Consider the following 18022-nt stretch of genomic DNA (forward strand, 5'->3'; position numbering starts at 1 on the left):
CGGAAGGAAGCTAGATGGACATATCGACTCGAAAAACACTATATATCGCGACCATATCCATGGTGGGGCCAAAAAAATCAGTATGTCTAGAAATGAACACATGCATACGTTGGATTTTTTTTTAAATGTACCGATCACTTAAGGGATAGTCCACCACTTGTATGCCCTCTTTCTTATTGAATAATTATAGGTAGGTTAATTAATGTTTGGAGAAAAGTTAACAGTCCTAAGTGTTTGATAGAGAGTATTCCACGTAGATACAATATGCAGAAATGTAAAAAAAAAAAAAAAGTAAATAGTATAGATAATTCTTCTAATTTTAAAATTTAAATCAGTATCAAATCATATCATGAGAGCTTGATTTAATAATTTCATGTGCATGCAGTGTGAAAAAGATACAATGGCTAACCTGCTGTAAGAAAACTATTTAATGGGTATTCCACAGTGACTATTGTTTGATTAAACATGTTAAAACCACATCTTTTTTAAAAAAAATCTTTCAAAGTGAAATTGACATCCCTTGTACAAAAAGAAGGATGAAAAGTATTTATCATACCGTAAGAAAGTTCAATTTCTATCCATTTGCTATTTGTTTTTATTATATAAGAAGATTATTTTTGTTGTTTTCATTGGCTGAAAGTACGTAACCTGATGTTTCCCCTTTCATGATATCGGTGCGAAAGAACGTCCGCAGAAAATGATATCGCATGACACGCCATTCGGTTGCAATAAAAGTACGTAGTACGTGACGTCATAAAATAAGAATCGTGGATTTTACCATTGTAACGTAATGTCAATGAAGTCCCTTCAGTTCGGGCTGTGTCAGTGCATTCACTTTGAGTGATTATATAATATAAAAATTATGGACTTCAGTGAACTGTCATTACTCAGGCTCGGTTGCTATCACTTCCTGTGTCTTCGGTTTATATCAATTGCCATGAGTCCTTACAACCACATATCGATCAACGAAATAAATTATTGTATATAATCCCGTTTAAGGTCAAGATCTTGTAAATGAAAGTTGCCTACAGATTTATCAAACTTGAGAAATAAATTCCTATATTGATGCTTTATAAGATTAAGGTGTTTAGGGCATAATTTGTAAGTAAACAAGATGAAAAACTGTATTTCAAACTGTCACTTTCAATGAAAAATTCAGAAAACCAGTCATGAATATGGGAGTTTTTTACATATTCGACAAAGGAAATGTATCCAGATTACCTACAGTCTCTCAGAAAACGGTAATTAATATGTTCGTTGCCTTTTCTTTAAACCAATATCAAATTTAATATAGGTATCCGGCTTATTTTTATATTAATTCAAATTGAATGTCATAAAAATACCATATTTTCTACATAATTCTGCAAAAGCCGTACAGTACGGGAAAAAGAAAGTTGAAATTGATTATGACGTCATACTGGACCTAAAAATTTGTCTGAAGTTATTTTCTAGATCTTGACCTTAATCCATTATTCCGTTGATATACACGATTTCAAAAATTCGCGCACTCAAGTTACTTCCCTTTACTATGACGTCAGACGAGGAAGCTCTAATCGCTTGTATCATAGACCTAAAGCGAAAGAGTTATCAATTTGATATCACAGGCCCAAACTTAACTTATTTTTCTTTTAATAAAAAATAATATAGCCCTTACCTTGTCTTTATTTGTAGGTAGGGGTATATAATTCCTTATTTAAAGAAAAATAAGTAACGTCAGGTGCCTGTGATAGTTATCACATGTTCATGATGTCTTTTCTTTTTCACCTGATGTCGGTATTATAATAGTACTATTAGAACCATTTATTGTTATTGATGCTTTTAACATGTTTTAAAAATATAATTAATCTCATTGACATGTATGAGTTAGCGGAATCGTTGCGCTGGTACACAGAATCATTTTCTTACGTATACATTGTACACGTGTATACCATATAACCCCCCCTTTCCAAAAAAATATATTTTTTTAAGAAAACTTGTAACCTTTTCAGCAGGTTTTTCTACGTTTTAAATATATTTCCTAACAATTTCGCATGTTCTGAAATCATTGTGTGGGAAAAGGTTTCCGGAAGAAGTAAACTGTAATTTGCTTCTACTCCTGCCATCAGTCTTCGTAATGAGATCCATCTTTCACTTTTTCTGCATTGTTTGTACTTTTATTTGTCACATGAAGTGTATATTTACATTTTGCAAAATATGAAGAGATCAGGGTCTGGATCAATTACTGTGAATGTTGTACATTGATTGTCAAGACAACATCTTCATTTAATTCACGTAAAGTACAACGGCTATAAATATAATAATGCAAGTTTTTTTAACACAAAATTGTTTCCATTTAAGTACTTACGTTCAACTATGTTTTGAATCTTGTGCATTGTACCATGTGTGAATTTTACGTTTATCCTCGTTTGACGACATCAATACATAAGGTAGGTAACTCTCCCGCAAGAGGGCGCGACTTTTTGGAATCGTGTATAGTGCATGTGATATCCTTTTCGTATCACACAGTTGTGACGTCATAATAGGTTTTTCGTTAGAGTGATGAAGTAAAATGAAGTGGAGTCCGATATAAAAACAGTGTCAAACATTATTTATGGTGTAAAAAACATGGGATAAAGAGAATCTTACATGATATGTAGTTAGGTATGATTTTTATCGAGCTCATTGTGTTTTTATCCCCGAGCCTTAACAACTCGTTGGAAAAATCATATCCAACTACAAATAATGTGAGATCCTATATATGAACAGTTCTTTGTGACATTGGTTTTACATATATATGTATTTTTGTCATTTTAAATTTATTTAAGATACTAACTTACTTTTGTGTGAGTTATGGGTGTGCGAATCACACGGACTTGTCACGTGGGCATACATCATGAAGTGCGCCAGCGCTTCATGAAAAATATGTCTACGTGCATGTCTGCGAGATTCTCAAACCAATAATTATCACAAACCATAAAAACATTCCTTATACGAGGGCCGTTAAAAAATTACGCAGACTTGTTGCACAGAAAAATTATTTGACAAAATAATCGGGCAAAATGTCACACATAATACAAAAGAATCTTTACTCATAAGGTCTTCAAAATTTCATATCAAATATTGTAAATTGGTATCAATTTTGAGTGATTTTTCCGGACATATTATTAAGTCACGGAGCAGCATAATCATCGACGTCACAGGCATTATAAAAAAAATATGTGATTGAGCTTTCATTTTCTTATATATCCCAAGAGTACCTGTACAGTTTGAGTTATCTTATCTACTCAACATCCAAACACCATTTATTACCAAGCTTAAAATCTATTGAACAAGTAAAAAATATTCATTTTTTGTTTTCAAACGAAAAACCGCAGGTATTTATGATATATAGTGTGATACTGGTGACTCTCATTCACGTTGTTTACAGTTCGGATAAAGTTTTCGTCGATAATCTTCTTCCCGTCCAACCCCCATATAGCCTTCTTACAGAGTTCTAACGGTCTAAAATTTCAATTTGCTATTTGCGGACGAATGTCACGAATACTCTAGTTAATTACACGTTTTATGATGCATATTTTGGATCTATGTTGGCTGTATCTCGAGCATTACACATAATTTAACGAAAGTGTGGTGCGCCGTCAATTCAGGAGACGTCATTTTCACAGTCGTTTTCACGGGAATCGCATCAGAAAAAAATCACTAAATTTCTGTTAGTACTTCACATAACAAGTCAGAAATCTAAATACATAAACATAGAACAATTTAAAGATACATTTGAGAAAATCATCGAAAAATATGGCAAATTATAGATAATAAATGATTTAAACTTTGGATTCGGCATGCTTTTGCATCAAATTTTTTGTCGTGCTCCGTACCTCTCCATCAGCAATATCAACATACCGATAATTTTAGTAGAATTTTTTTAAAGTACAGAAATTTTGAAAAAAAAAATATTGGAATCTTTAAGATACATATTTCTGTGAAATTTCATAACTATATGACGTCTGTAAGAGTAAATAACAGCACAGTCCGCGTAATTTTTGAACGGCCCTCGTATTTACATGTTTGGAAGCACCAAAAATATACTTAATGTTTAAATTTCTCGCTGTCCTATATCGTTATACTTAACTAACGTCGCTGTAACCTTATTGCGAGTCACGTTAACGCACGCTTCTCCTTTTATATTTCTACGTGCGAGTATATACACGAAAATGGCTTTCAAATTAATTTCACATTTAGCTTTGTAGAAATACATAGCAAATGTAAATATATACAGTAGATATGAATGTGCAGAAAAGCAAACAGATGCACAAGCTGATGATATAAAAAAAACATTTATTTTCTGAGTTGGCTGTAATGGCATGTTATAATTACCTTCTCCGAAAAACGCAGGGTCATCTGCACAGTTATCACGTTTCATCTGAAATTGACTCTTGCACTGCTTTCTTCAGCTTTGATGTTGGACAGTTCGCTTTCAAGATTCAAAGATGGATCATTCCCACAAATATGATATTTTGACATTAAAAACCTTTTTGAAAAATTGTGTCAATAAATGTGTCTGTCAAATTATCTATGGTAATTTAAATGTAGTCTAAATTCAATTTTATACCTCATTATATACATATAATGGTTCGCTTCCCAACATTAGTAATTGAATTTCAACATTGCCTAACAACAGTATATTTTTGTGGTCAAACAGTTTGAAAATTCATAGCATAAGCATTGGAATGTATGCTTTCAGTCATTGGAGGAATTAAAAGCATCACATCCAGAAAAGAATGTGTTTCTTTTGCCTTATATGCGTTTCAGCATATAAAATTATATGATGTTCGGTATTTTGACAATACCATATCCTACAAATAAAATGAATGTGAATTGAAATTGAGTTCAATATTGTTTTTTCATTATGTATAAAAGTGTACATTCAAGTGTTCTAAAAGATGACCGGTTAGTAATAGTCTTAATTTGCAGCATGCTTGCTCTCAAGTCTTAATACTGCTGCTTTTACTTCCTGCACTTCTGACGCGACGTCTTGCACATTTGACATAACTGTCTTCACCATTTCATACTGACTTTCCATTCTAACCATTTCTATAATAGCATCTTCATCTTCTTCTTTTAAACTCAGAGTTTGAATGCTGTTAAGATCATCCAGGTATTTCTTTCCAGTAAAGTTTTCCAGTCTTCTGCAGATATCTGACATCGTTGTCCAGGTGGCATCAAATTCTGTCTGAGGGGTGGAGGCTGAGCTCACGTGTGCAGTCAAAGAGTTTCGGATTATCCTGATTCGCTCGACATCATCACCAACCCTTATCTCTCCTGCTGTAGGCATATTGTTGCCTCCCCATTTTCCTTTCGTTGGCTTAGGGATCTTTGAACAAACATTTCTGATCAACATATAGATCAATGAAATATCAAAATTCTTATATCCAGAGCTTGCAGCTGTTTTCAAGAGATCTTCCTGATCTGAGCGTAAAGTTTTATAAATTGATGATGTCTTCACTTTGTTATAAACAAAAGAAGGGTGCATTTCCCACTCCAGCACATCTCTGTATGCCTGATTCAACACATCATTTGTTGCCATTCCAAGCTTTGCAAATCTAGATCGGTCTGCCAATATTTGCCGATTGCTAGTATTGTTTACTTCTTTCTGAAACAATATGAACCTGAATTTAATCAAGCAAATATGAACATGAATTAAATCAAGCAAAATAAATATTAATGTATACACTCTACTTTGAGAAAAAGTGTAAAAAAAGAAAGAATTTTTTATTACCTTTTTAATATGATACAATTAAATAGGTTTTACAGCAATGCTAAATTGATGACGTGATCAAGCTTAAAAGAGTAAAAACTAGAAATATGTCCATAGAATGAATGCCCCGCCGAGGATATATTAGTAAAGCAACATAAAAATGTGTTTGTGTGTAAAATTGATCAAAATATCTTAAATGGTGATGCAGGTAAATTGCTTGTTTGGAAAATATAGGTCAGATCCAGCATCCGAAGCAAGTCTGGTAATGTCCATCCCTAGATGCATCATCCATGCAAGTTTGGTCCAGGTTCGGCTTATAGTTACTTGGGAATCAAAATATAGGTCAGATCCAGCATCCGAAGCAATTGTGGTAGTGTCCATCCCTAGATGCATCATCCATGCAAGTTTGGTTCAGGTACAGCTTATAGTTACTTGAGAATCAAAATATAGGTCAGATCCAGCATCCAAAGCAAATCTGGTAGTGTCCATCCATGCAAGTTTGGTCAAGGTAGGGCTTATTGTTACTTGGGAATCAAAATATAGGTCAAATCAAGCATCCGAAGCAAGTCTGGTATTGTCCATCCCTAGATGCATCATCCATGCAAGTTTGGTTCAGGTAAGGCTTTTAGTTACTTGGGAATCAAAATATAAGTCAGATCCAGCATCCGAAGCAAGTCTGGTAGTGTCCATCCCTAGATGCATCATCCATGGAAGTTTGGTTCAGGTACGGCTTATAGTTACTTGAGAATCAAAATATAGGTCAGATCCAGCATCCGAAGAAAATCTGGTAGTGTCCATTCTTAGATGCATCATCCTTGCAAGTTTGGTTCAGGTAGGGCTTATTGTTACTAAGGAATCAAAATATACAGTACCGACCGAACACAACCTAACACCAGAGCGAACCCGGAGCGGACCCCGGGTTCGCTCGGGGTCCGCTTCGGGTTCGCTTTCAGAAAATTTGGGACCGCTCCGGGTGCACTTTGGGTGCGCTCCGGGTTTGCTCCGCGTTCGCTCGGGGTCAGCTCTGGGTCCGCTATAGCGAACCCGGCGTTCGCTTCCTGGGACCGCTTTACGCACTGATGCGTGAAGCGGACCCCGCTTTAATCTCACCGCCAGTAAGCCCCGCCCCTTGTATATTCCAATACAGTAATGGTATTGTTGATCGATTATTGTTGTTTATGCGACGATGTGGACATGTACACTGAACATGTAAACAGTGATATAATGGAGAACATTGATATTTTTTTTTTCTTAAATTCAACTGTACATTCGACATAGATTTACATGTACATGAATAATTGACTTCCTTTATTTCTCGATCCTGAAAAATTGAAACTAATTCAACAGCGGGTTATAAGGCATTTATTTTTCTTAAGTTATAACGAGAAAACAAAAAAGAGTGTTGAATTGATTTTCAGTATCGAATGGTGTACAAGTGAAATTGACTAACTAAATACCTTTAGAATTCATGCTTATATAGTTAAAAAACATTTGTTATTCCTTACATTTGCTAAATCGTAGTTTAAATGTTGCTTAACACCTGAATTATGATATCGCATCTATAAATTACACGTAAACTTTTGTACATCTGGTATATTTACATTTCTTTTATTATTATTGTAGTTACACATTAAAAGTTCGTTAAAAATGTGAACGAGAATTAGACACAATGCCTGATGATACTTAACAAGATTATTCTTTCAATTTAGTGTAACTCTACAGTTATTTTGCGTTACCAACTCTCGAACAGCCCACATAACTATGTAGTGCTTATACCTTTATTAAATATTTTTTCCCAATAATTAGTCCTAAAACATTTTAAAATGTATAATAGATCGTAATTCATATGTTAAAATATCCCTTGTTTATTATTTTTATCTGATTATTCTTTGTCAAGTATAGTTACGCATTTTTGAGAGAATGAACAATGTACGATTTACTAAATGTTGTGATCAATTAGCGTAATTAATTCGTTCCATTATGTAAATCGCACTTCACCTGGGTATACCCCGATAAACCAGACGTATTTCATAGCGGTCCGGATTTCTTTCTTAAATAGTGTTTATATATATTTCCAATTGAACATGTAACTAAGTAAATATATAGTGTTTAGAGTGCTAGTTGTTTTTGGTTTCTCTTTTTCCTTTGATCTTATGACTTTTTATTTTTTTTTTCTCAAGTCCCGCGGAAGGGACAGAGCGTCCCGAAAACTGTAAGTCATTCTTAGTGCTTTTATATACATCTTCCTGTACATGTATATTTAAAAAAAAATAGCTGCAGCAGGTTTATAGAAAACAATTTGAGTACAATATTGGGAGGAGGACTCATAAAAAAATAAGTAAGTCAACAGGCTTTATTATTAAAATCAAGTCTAATAATGAGAGTTTATAGTTCTGATCTCTCTCTCTCTCTCGTCTTGATGTTTCCTGTATCTATTTTTAGTTAAATATTGAACTGTTAGTATCTTGAGAAAATGAAATTTTACAATAATTGTCAAAGACCAACTATTTCTTTTCTCCTCTTTTTGTCAGTAGAATATTAATTGTAATATCAATTATTTTTTTTATTTTTATTTTTTTGCATTGACTGATGTATTTACCCAATTTATTTACCAAATGGACTTTCAATACCGGTATAAAAAACTAAAGGAAATAAAAACGTAAAATTTCATGTATAATTCTACGCGGAAAATTAAAACAAATAATTAATTATTAATAAATAATTGCTTTAATAAAATAAAGGAAGTAAATATATAAATATAAAATACAACCCGGAGAATTAAAATAAATAATCATATCGTATTTTAATCATCATAATCATCATAATAGATTTACACAGCACATTAAAACGGTTTGCTTGTATGAAGTGTTTGGATTCAAATTGAAATCAAATTAAATCATCACGTTCGATCTTATATCCCAATCGACAGATCAATATGCTATTTTGATTGGTTGACACGCTGATTGGTTAATCGCTAATCCTGATTGACAGCTCCGTAAAGAAATACCGAACCCGCGTTCGCTCTCTGGGACCGCTACTGAATTTGGGGTTCGCTCTTTGGGTCCGCCTCGGGTTCGCTCGGGGTCCGCTACGGGTTCGCTTTGAGTCCGCTCCGGGTTCGCTCGGGGTCAGCCGTAGCGGACCCCGAGCGAACCCGGAGCGGACCCAGAGAGCGAACCCGGGGTCCGCTCCGGGTTCGCTTTCTGTTAGGTTGTGTCCGGTCGGTACTGTAAGTCAGATCCAGCATCCAAAGGAAGTCTGGTAGTGTCCATCCCTAGATGCATCATCCATGCAAATTCGGTTCAGGTAGGGTTTATAGTTTCTTGGGAATCAAAATATAGGTCAGATCCAGCATCCGAAGCAAGTCTGGTAGTGTCCATCAATGCAAGTTTGGTCAAGGTACGGCTTATAGTTACTTGGAAAAAAAAAATATAGGTCAGATCCAGCATCCGAAGCAAGTTTGGTGGTGTCCATCCCTAGATGCATCATCCATGCAAGTTTGGTTCAGGTACGGCTTATAGTTACTTGGGAATCAAAATATAGGTCAGATCCAGCATCCGAAGCAAGTCTGGTAGTGTCCATCCCTAGATGCATGATCCATGTAAGTTTGGTTCAGGTACGGCTTATAGTTACTAGGGAATCAAAATATAGGTCAGATCCAGCATCCGAAGCAAGTCTGGTAGTGTCCATCCCTAGATGCATCATCCATGCAAATTTGGTTCAGGTAGGGTTTATAGTTACTTTGGAATCAAAATATAGGTCAGATTCAGCATCCGAAGCAAGTCTGGTAGTGTCCATCCCTTGATGAAACATCCATGCAAGTTTGGTTCAGGTAGGGTTTATAGTTACTTGGGAAACAAAATATAGGTCAGATCCAGCATCCGAAGCAATTGTGGTAGTGTCCATCCCTAGATGCATTACCCATGCAAGTTTGGTTCAGGTAGGGCTTATAGTTCCTTAGGAATGGACCTGCTCCAAAAAATTGGAACTCCTTGGAACTCATCTGGAAAATGAAGGTCAGATCCAGCATCCGAAGCAAGTCTGGTAATGTTCATCCTGAGATGCATCATCCATGCAAGTTTGTATCAACATGTGAAGTTTGATAACACCATCTTGAATGGTATGTTTAATACTGAGCTAAACACTTATTTGAGAAAAGTAAGGTCAAGGTCAAAGGAAAGGTCAAGGTCAAACAATGTTGATGCAGTTGCATAGCTCTCATCAATATCAGCATATGAATTTTGATGAAGATATCTTGGATAGTTTCTTTGAAACTTTGCTTTGAACAGAGCTAAACGCAAAGTGTGACGGAAGGACGGAAGAACAGAAGGACGGAAGACGGACATGACAAGCACTGTATGCCCCGGCCATTTTCATGGCAGGGCATAAAAAAACTATTCTGCTAAGGGCCTGGCATGAATATACAAATAAACAGACAAAAAGGGTAATCCCATATACTCTAATCAACTCGGTTTTTTGTGGAGTGAAGGGTATATGGAAGAAACATAATTACCTTTTCCCAGAAGCTAAGAGTTCTTTGTACATTTATCACATGTTTCTCCTGAATTTGACATTTGCATTGTGTTTCTTCAGCCTTAATTTTGGAGAGCTCACTTGCAAGGGTGAAAGATAGATCTTTCTCATTACAAATACTGTTTTGACATTTAAATCCTCTATAAAACTTTTTTTCCCCAAGAAATGTTTCCGTCAGTTTTTCTAAGGCCTGTTCAATGGAGTCTCCAATATCATTCGATACGTCTTTGTCTACGGCTAATCGGCTGATTCGTAATACTTGTAACTGAATTTCGTCATTACATATGCCAACAACAACCGTGTGTTCATTGTGATCAAACACTGCTGCTGTTTGATAAAGACATAGACTTCCTTCATTGTCTTCATCTTTTGCAACAGTCCATTTTAGAAGACTTATGCAGTATGCTACCAGTCTGTAGAACACAAACATGGCAAAGGAAGTAAATCGATAGCACAAAATGGATGAGCATTCCCATTTATTATGAAACAAGTCAGCTTTAAACTGCTTTTTGTTCATACATGGGACATACCATGACATGCCACCTTCTGATACAGCCTCAAGTACATTCAAAGGTACCAGCATTTGCAGTTTCTCCATGTATGGCATAATTTCATTTTTATGTTTCGAGAAAGAGGGTTCATCTTTCCACAGTGCATTTATCACTTTATCTTTAAGTTCCCCCGTTTTGTTGAAGGATTTCCACTCTTTAATTAATTTCCTTTTACAATCTTTATTGATATGGTTTTCATCAGCAATTACCTTGCTGAAAGCATTAGCAAGCCACTGAATATCTAGTATAACATGTTCCCTCAATTCTGCTTCTCCAAAATTCAAAAGAAGACCATTATCATGGAAACATTTTAAAAATTTGGTCATTTCTTCATCATTTTTGATTTGGTATTCATAAGGAAGAGATGAGTTGAGCTTCGAGATTTCACTCAGAGACAAAACCTTCCAGCCTCCTTCATACAATAACTGCTCCATTAGAGCCCATGAAGAAGGCAATTCAATTTTTGTAGTATTCTCATCCGTAAATAGTTCCACTATGGAGTTTTTCATTGACTCTAGCATTGCTTTAGTGTTATCATTAAGTTCCTTTAGACCCACTGCATACTCCCGATCATTCAGAGACTCACTTAACCAATCTCTGTCCTCGTCTGGTACAGCATTCCAAAACTCCCCAAAGAACCTCTCTATTTCCTGAAGAAGTAAATAAAGCGTGTATAAATATTAATTCATATTTGTAAAATAAACCACTTAATTATTCGTCGATGTTTGAAAATGTGCAGTAACGGTTATTTCAGTATTAAATGTGGTGCACAGTTCAAACTGACTTCAACTGCACTGTAGATCTGGTATCCATTGTTGAATTACAATTTATATGAAATTTAGGATGCAATACAAAATACTGTAAATGTATTACATTTGGCTGTGTATTCTTTTAAGCACTTTTGGCGGAAAGCAATCCCCCCTAATTCAAGAACAACGCTATATGCCTCGCAAATATAAGAAAAGCATTATGATATGCGCCAAATCAAATCCACGCTAACTTGTTCAAAATCCAATTTCCGCCATATATCGTACTTCTAAATATACCGTAAATCTGGAAATTTTTACATAGATTTTATTTTGCAAATTAGGGTCAAAATGCTGTTGATTATTTTTTACGTTTCTAAATTTTGCGAAAGACCACTGCTTTGTTTACATTTTCTTATAAATGATTTATTTTTAAGAAAAATATTTTTGCGAATGCAATACACTCGCAAATTTGCTAAAAATTTATCTACAGCAAGATTTTCCAGATTTACGGTAATACATTTACAGTACATGTATATAATATGTGATACAATTTACTTTCAATAAAATTTTGGTTCTTTTGTATTTTTGAAGTTAAACTGTAATAGTGCATTCTCAAAATATGTTGGTTTCAGTTATTTTTTGTAATTCACATTTCTATTAGCCTGGTTACTTACATCTGTAGATTTTGTTTCTGTGTGTGTGGCAACAAGAAACAGTGGTGCCTTTTTGCCTCCAAATGTCTTGATTGAGGTTATCCAAAACTTCAAGTAATCTAAAAGAAAACAAAATTTGTTAAACTAAAAGAACAACTTAGCACCCTAATAAAAACAAACAGGTCTGTGTCTCTGGTAAGTGTGTATCTCTACTGCTTTATATGAAAAACATGGAAAGTAAAAGACCTTCAATCAATACTTTTATTTTTGGTTTTACAATAGTCTAGCAGAATTACATGAATATGACTTCATATTTTGTAAACCCATCAATAATTATTAAATAAAATATGAACTATGAAATGAGCAATATTTAAATTTTTGAAAAATAAAAATTTACATAATCTTCTTCCTTCGGTTTGACATGACAACTCTTTTGTTGAAAAAAAAGGCAAATACATGTAGCAAATAAAGACAAGTTAAGTCCATTTCAATGGTTAAACCCTCTGAAAACAGATTCATCATTCGTAGCTAGGTTAAGGCCGCTCATATGAAATATGCCTTAAAATATTCCAAGAAAATCATTAAAATGTTGATATCTTTTCTCTTAGCATGAGTTTCAATTTAATGGGAATTGTACTAAAAACATATGTATATATGGGGTACGTCTCAACCGTGTTTGGCCAAAGCGACTTTACGTTCATCAGCTGTTTGCCATGTGTCTTGGTTAAAATTAGAAAAAAATACATAAACGGATACAAAGATCGTAAAAGTTCAACAATATATGGATAATTTTTCACTATGAAATTGATTGTGTTTCCTTTAAGACAAATTCCTTAACCTGAAAAGTGCTGGGAGCAACTCCCATGCCCGGGAATTATTATAAATTTAGCTATCTTTTGATAAACTTTGTAAATTTACATTATACGCATTGAAATAATGTAAAATTACGAAAAAACCAACAGTGCACAACTTACTCCAAGCACTTTTGAAAATGGTAGGGTTAATAATAAATTATGATATTTTATACACATGTAGCTACATGTGTATAAAATATCATAATCTATAGTTAAGTGGATATGGTTGAACTCTTGAGATTTGCGAGGGGTTGTGCCTGTGATTGTAGTATGTTTAAGTGCATGACTGCGGCATTATAAGAGACCTATTTATTATAAATTTAATTAATACTGTGAAAAATTGAGTAATGTATTCAAAATATGACTTAATTTTAGTCAGCTCACACTTAATTTTTTTTTTCATGTTTACAAATTGCAATAATAGCCGGTTCTGCGTCTCAAGTACAGAGAAACTGCATGTCAAACTAGTCTACGATGTCATCACTGTCAGTATAGCGAGATCAAGTTGGCTTTGATTTTACATTTAAATAGTCGAGTTATAATGACAAGATAAGTTAAACATCAATTTTTGTTTTCAATAATTATGAGAAATCACAGTATACAAGAGTGTAAGAAAAAGGAATTTATTATTTATTCACTGAGATTCATTTGTACGGTTTCACCATGATGTCATAATCGTTTGCCGGAAGATCTGCATAGACTGATATACCTTTACATTTGGGAGTCCTTAACCTAGCCGCGTTCCTGGCTACTGACGTACAATTTATGGGTCACATCCAACGAAATGAACCTAGACCCACCACAACTGACATGAAATGATACCCATCACAAATGATTACCCAATGGGATCGTCATCTCACACAAAATAACCCCATCTGATTGTTGAACCCCATTTAGCATTAACTGATTAATTTTAATATCAGAAAGACAAATTTCATGGGTTGTTATTTTTTAAATAAAACATAACAGTACATGAAACTTGCCACCATTTATGATTTCACTTAGGAGTACGTTCTGAGATTCAAATTATGTAAATAATGGCCCAGGTTAAATGAGACCACAAAAAGAGGTCAAAGGTTTACATAGATATAAAAATCAATTTTGAACTTAAGGTAATGTTTGCAAGTTCACAAAAAATTATCCCCATACAATCTTTTTAAAAGTTTCGATTTAAATTTTGAATAATTGACCTTGAAATAAAAAAAAAAACATTTGCTAGAACGGACACAGTCTGGTACTCTGTAGGTAAAATACAGAAATGAAAAATTTATCCTTTAGAATATCATAGACCTCTTGTGAATCTTAAATTTTTTTTACCAGTGATCTTGAATTTGTTTTATTAACCTTGGATCAAGCACATGAACATCCATGGATAGTTAATAGTCTGTGTATCAAGAATGATCTTCCAATGAAATTTCATTTACAAAATTATTACTTGGACAAACATGATAAACCGTTTTTTGCTGGTGACCTTAAACTCGCAGAAAAAGACCATGTTCAAGGTCAGAACACACCCGAAGATCATGACAAGCAAATTAAAGTTTGTATCAAGTATGAGCTCCCAGTTATTCTCCATTACAAAGATATGGCCTGGACAAGGATTTAAACATTTTCTGCTAGTGACCTTGAACTTGTGAGAATCATCTAAGGTCAAATTAAGTTTTTCTGATAAAAAAATTGTCCGTTGTCTGTCATTGTTGTTGTTGTAATAGTTTTCACAATTTCATCTTCTACTCAAGAACTACTAGACCAATTTCAATGAAACAAGCTACTTAACAAAATGATAAATGAATGTGTATTGTCGATGAACACAAGAGGCCCATGGGCCATATCGCTCACCTGAGAAGCTTTGACCATTCTGTTCTTTACCAGATTTCCCCCTTGTTATACATAATGCATCCCCACCCTACCCCACTGATCATAATTTAGACATTTTGAAATCTACACTACCCCATGATCCTTCCATGGGCACATATGTTTCAGCTTTTTTGGCCCAGTGGTTCCTGAGAAGAAGATTTTCAAAGATTTTTCCTATATATTTCTATGTGAAACTTCGATTCCCTATAATGGCCCCGCCCTTCCCCAGGGGGTTATGATTCCTACAATTTAGAATTAAGTTAACACTACCCCAGAATGCTTTAACATAAGCTTCACTTTTTCTGGCCCAGTGGTTCTTGAGAAGAAGATTTTCAAAGATTTTTCCTATATATTTCTATATAAAACTTTGATTCCCCATTGTAGCCCCGCCCTTCTTCCGGAGGCCATGATTTGAACAATTTAGAATCTACACTACCCCACAATGCTTCCACATAAGTTTCAGCTTTACTGGCCCAGTGGTTCTTGAGAAGAAGATTTTTTAATGACCCAACTCTATTTTTGTCTTTTCTTGATTATCTCCCCTTGCGAGGGGATATGTCCCTTTATTTTAACAATTTAAATTCCCCTTCACCCAAGGATGATTTGTACCAAGTTTGGTCAAAATTGGCCCAGTGGTTCTTGAGAAGAAGTCGAAAATGTGAAAAGTTTACAGACGGACAGACAGCTAGACAGACCGACAGACAGACGAACGAACACCGGACAAAATGTGATCAGAAAAGCTCACTTGAGCCTTCGGCTCAGGTGAGCTAAAAACTACAAATGGATGCGTAAACTTATTACCTGTTACTACCTTAAAACATCTGACATTTTATAAGTGTCTTACCTCTGTAAGTCCAAACAGAAAAGATTGATCCTTCTTGGTTATCTTTCTCTTTATCCACAACATCTTCAAACCTCTTAGTCATGTCCAACACAAGGATAAAGAAGGCCTTTGGTGTTACGTAAATTTGGTGACAAGCATAATATGCTAACTGCCCAGCAAAATCCAGCAAGCTTACAGTTGGGAATTTTTCTTTTTCAGACAAGATTTTTTGGAAAATTTCATCCTTCAACATTTCTTGTGCTTCTGAGGAGAGAACACTGGCCATTGTCTCAACTGTATTCTGTTCTTCTTTGCCTTTAGTTGGAGAAATGGACCTCTCAACTTTCTCTTCTTTCTTTTCTTCTCGGCTATAAACTACTTCAGAATTTTTATCAGTACTTTCTTGCTCCAAATTGTCTTCTTGTTCATTTGTATTGGAGATGTCAGTTGCACTGCCCGGGTCTGGTTTCAAATCTGCAGCGTTTATCCTGATAAATGTCTTCAATGGTGAGTCATCATCAGCCACTGTAAAAGAAGAAATTGATATATAGTAAAAATTCCTTTGCATTGTACTGTTTTTTTCCCGAAATCTTACAGGGATGGAAACAAATGCACAACACAAATTGACACTTATCTATTGTGTGTAAGGTATTCAATTTTTACAAATACGTTTTGTCATTGCCCGGTGCTGCAATTCAGAACACGCAGACTTTGGTATACAACATGGCTTTTGGCCACTTGTCACTTATGACAATAAGACACACTGGCTCTCTGCTCACTTTGATAAAGTAAAAAACAAGTGTATCTAATCTTTTGTCATTCATAAATCTTTTACTAGCGACTCTAACACCCAATTGCAAAACATGATACATATTATTCATACAAGTACAATTTTTTTTAATCATAGAAATAATCATTAGGTCAATCTTTTACAATGCTTTCAAGGGAAGAATCTGATTTTGAGCATGTTTTGCTCTTTTAAACCAAACTTTTATTTTCATTTTGTTTCTTAATATATATAAAGATAGTTGCGTTTAACATTGTTTAGTTTGTTTGCTTAAAACTCAGGGGCAGAGGAGGAATTTTCAAAGGTTTTATTCATTTTTGCTGATTAATCAATTAATTGCAAGTTCAGGAGCCCTTCAGGAGTCTCATCATAACTATATGTATGTATTGAGTTTGTTTAAATAATACATATACCAAGGAGCAGTGGAAAAAAAATATTTCAATAGCATTTAATTTTTATTCAGAAAATAATATATAAGCCCCCCCCCCCCCTTCCCCGCACAAACACACATGGAACCCTTGACCCAGAGACCATGAAATTCACGATCTGGGAAGAGAAACTTTTCTCTATCATAAATATGTATTTGCTGCATCTGCATAATATCCAGGAGTAGAGTAGAACATTTAAACATTTTTTTTTCAGTAAATAATAAACAAGAAGTGTTTGTAAAACACTTATGCTCCCCCTCCCCCAAATAATTGGAATTTTTCTAAGTCCAAGGTGCATAACTTTATCCAAAATTGCTCAATTGTATCCCATACAGAACCTGACCTAGAAATTCCTATGATCAATTTGTATATAAAATTTTATTTCAATGTGTGTAACAACTGCGAAAAAAGGAAGGAAACAGATGATGGATCGACAGACAGACTAATCAACAGACAGCAGCAAAGCAATATACCCTCCATTTTTCAAAGAGGGGCATAAGCCCCAACCCACCCTCCATAGAACCCTTGACCCAGGGGCCCATGAAATTCATAATTTTGGAAAAATAGACACTTTTCCTTCTTATTACTATGAACTGAGTTAATCAGCTTAATACCCAGGAGCAGAAGAGAAATTTTTTAAAGAATTCATGCATTTTCACTACATTTATATAATCATTAGAGCCCCACCCAGCTGAAACCGAACAAAAATTTGTAAAGTACGATAAGCTATCAAAAATGAAGTATTATTGCTAATTTGACGAAATATTATTCGGTATTAACAAAGTACTGGTCGTGAAAAAAACAGGATATTCTCATGCATATTCATAAAGGACTGACATTTATCCTGGATCTGCGCATGTGCGCCGGAAAAGCATCGCGAGAACCATCAGGTCGAGGAAAATATTTTTTGTGACGTCTGTTCAGCGAGGAACACAAATCGACCAATCAGCTCAATGAGTTGCATTTAATGCATGTATGGGTTACTACATAAAATACTACATGTGTTTTTCGAAAAGGCTAGTTTTTTAAATTGCTCTCGGAGAAACTTGATGC

At 34.7% G+C, this 18022-nt stretch overlaps 1 protein-coding gene across 1 annotated transcript; it reads right to left on the bottom strand.

The window, feature by feature from the left end:
- Positions 1–4327: 4327 nt before the first annotated feature.
- LOC134228869 (uncharacterized) lies at positions 4328–17449 on the bottom strand. Its single transcript, XM_062710561.1, has 5 exons — positions 17443–17449; positions 15776–16279; positions 12242–12339; positions 10248–11468; positions 4328–5629 (listed from the first exon to the last, which is right to left on the bottom strand). Exons 1-5 carry the CDS (start codon positions 17447–17449, stop codon positions 4940–4942), a joined length of 2520 nt encoding a protein of 839 aa, XP_062566545.1. The 3' UTR covers positions 4328–4939.
- Between the last annotated feature and the right edge of the window lie 573 nt (positions 17450–18022).

Source organism: Saccostrea cucullata, unplaced genomic scaffold, assembly GCF_032062105.1.
Source record: "Saccostrea cucullata isolate Sc308-1 unplaced genomic scaffold, CSIRO_AGI_Scuc_v1 ctg5188, whole genome shotgun sequence".
Lineage (NCBI taxonomy): Eukaryota > Metazoa > Mollusca > Bivalvia > Ostreida > Ostreidae > Saccostrea > Saccostrea cuccullata.

What these genes read in the sequence shown, in the direction of transcription:
- LOC134228869 (XM_062710561.1), bottom strand. An exon ending in CAGAAACAAAATCTACAGAT is followed by an intron (nt 11,469 to 12,241) that starts GTAAGTAACCAG and finishes TTACTTCTTCAG; the next exon opens with GAAATAGAGAGGTTCTTTGG. An exon ending in CTCTTAGCTTCTGGGAAAAG is followed by an intron (nt 5,630 to 10,247) that starts GTAATTATGTTT and finishes ATATTGTTTCAG; the next exon opens with AAAGAAGTAAACAATACTAG.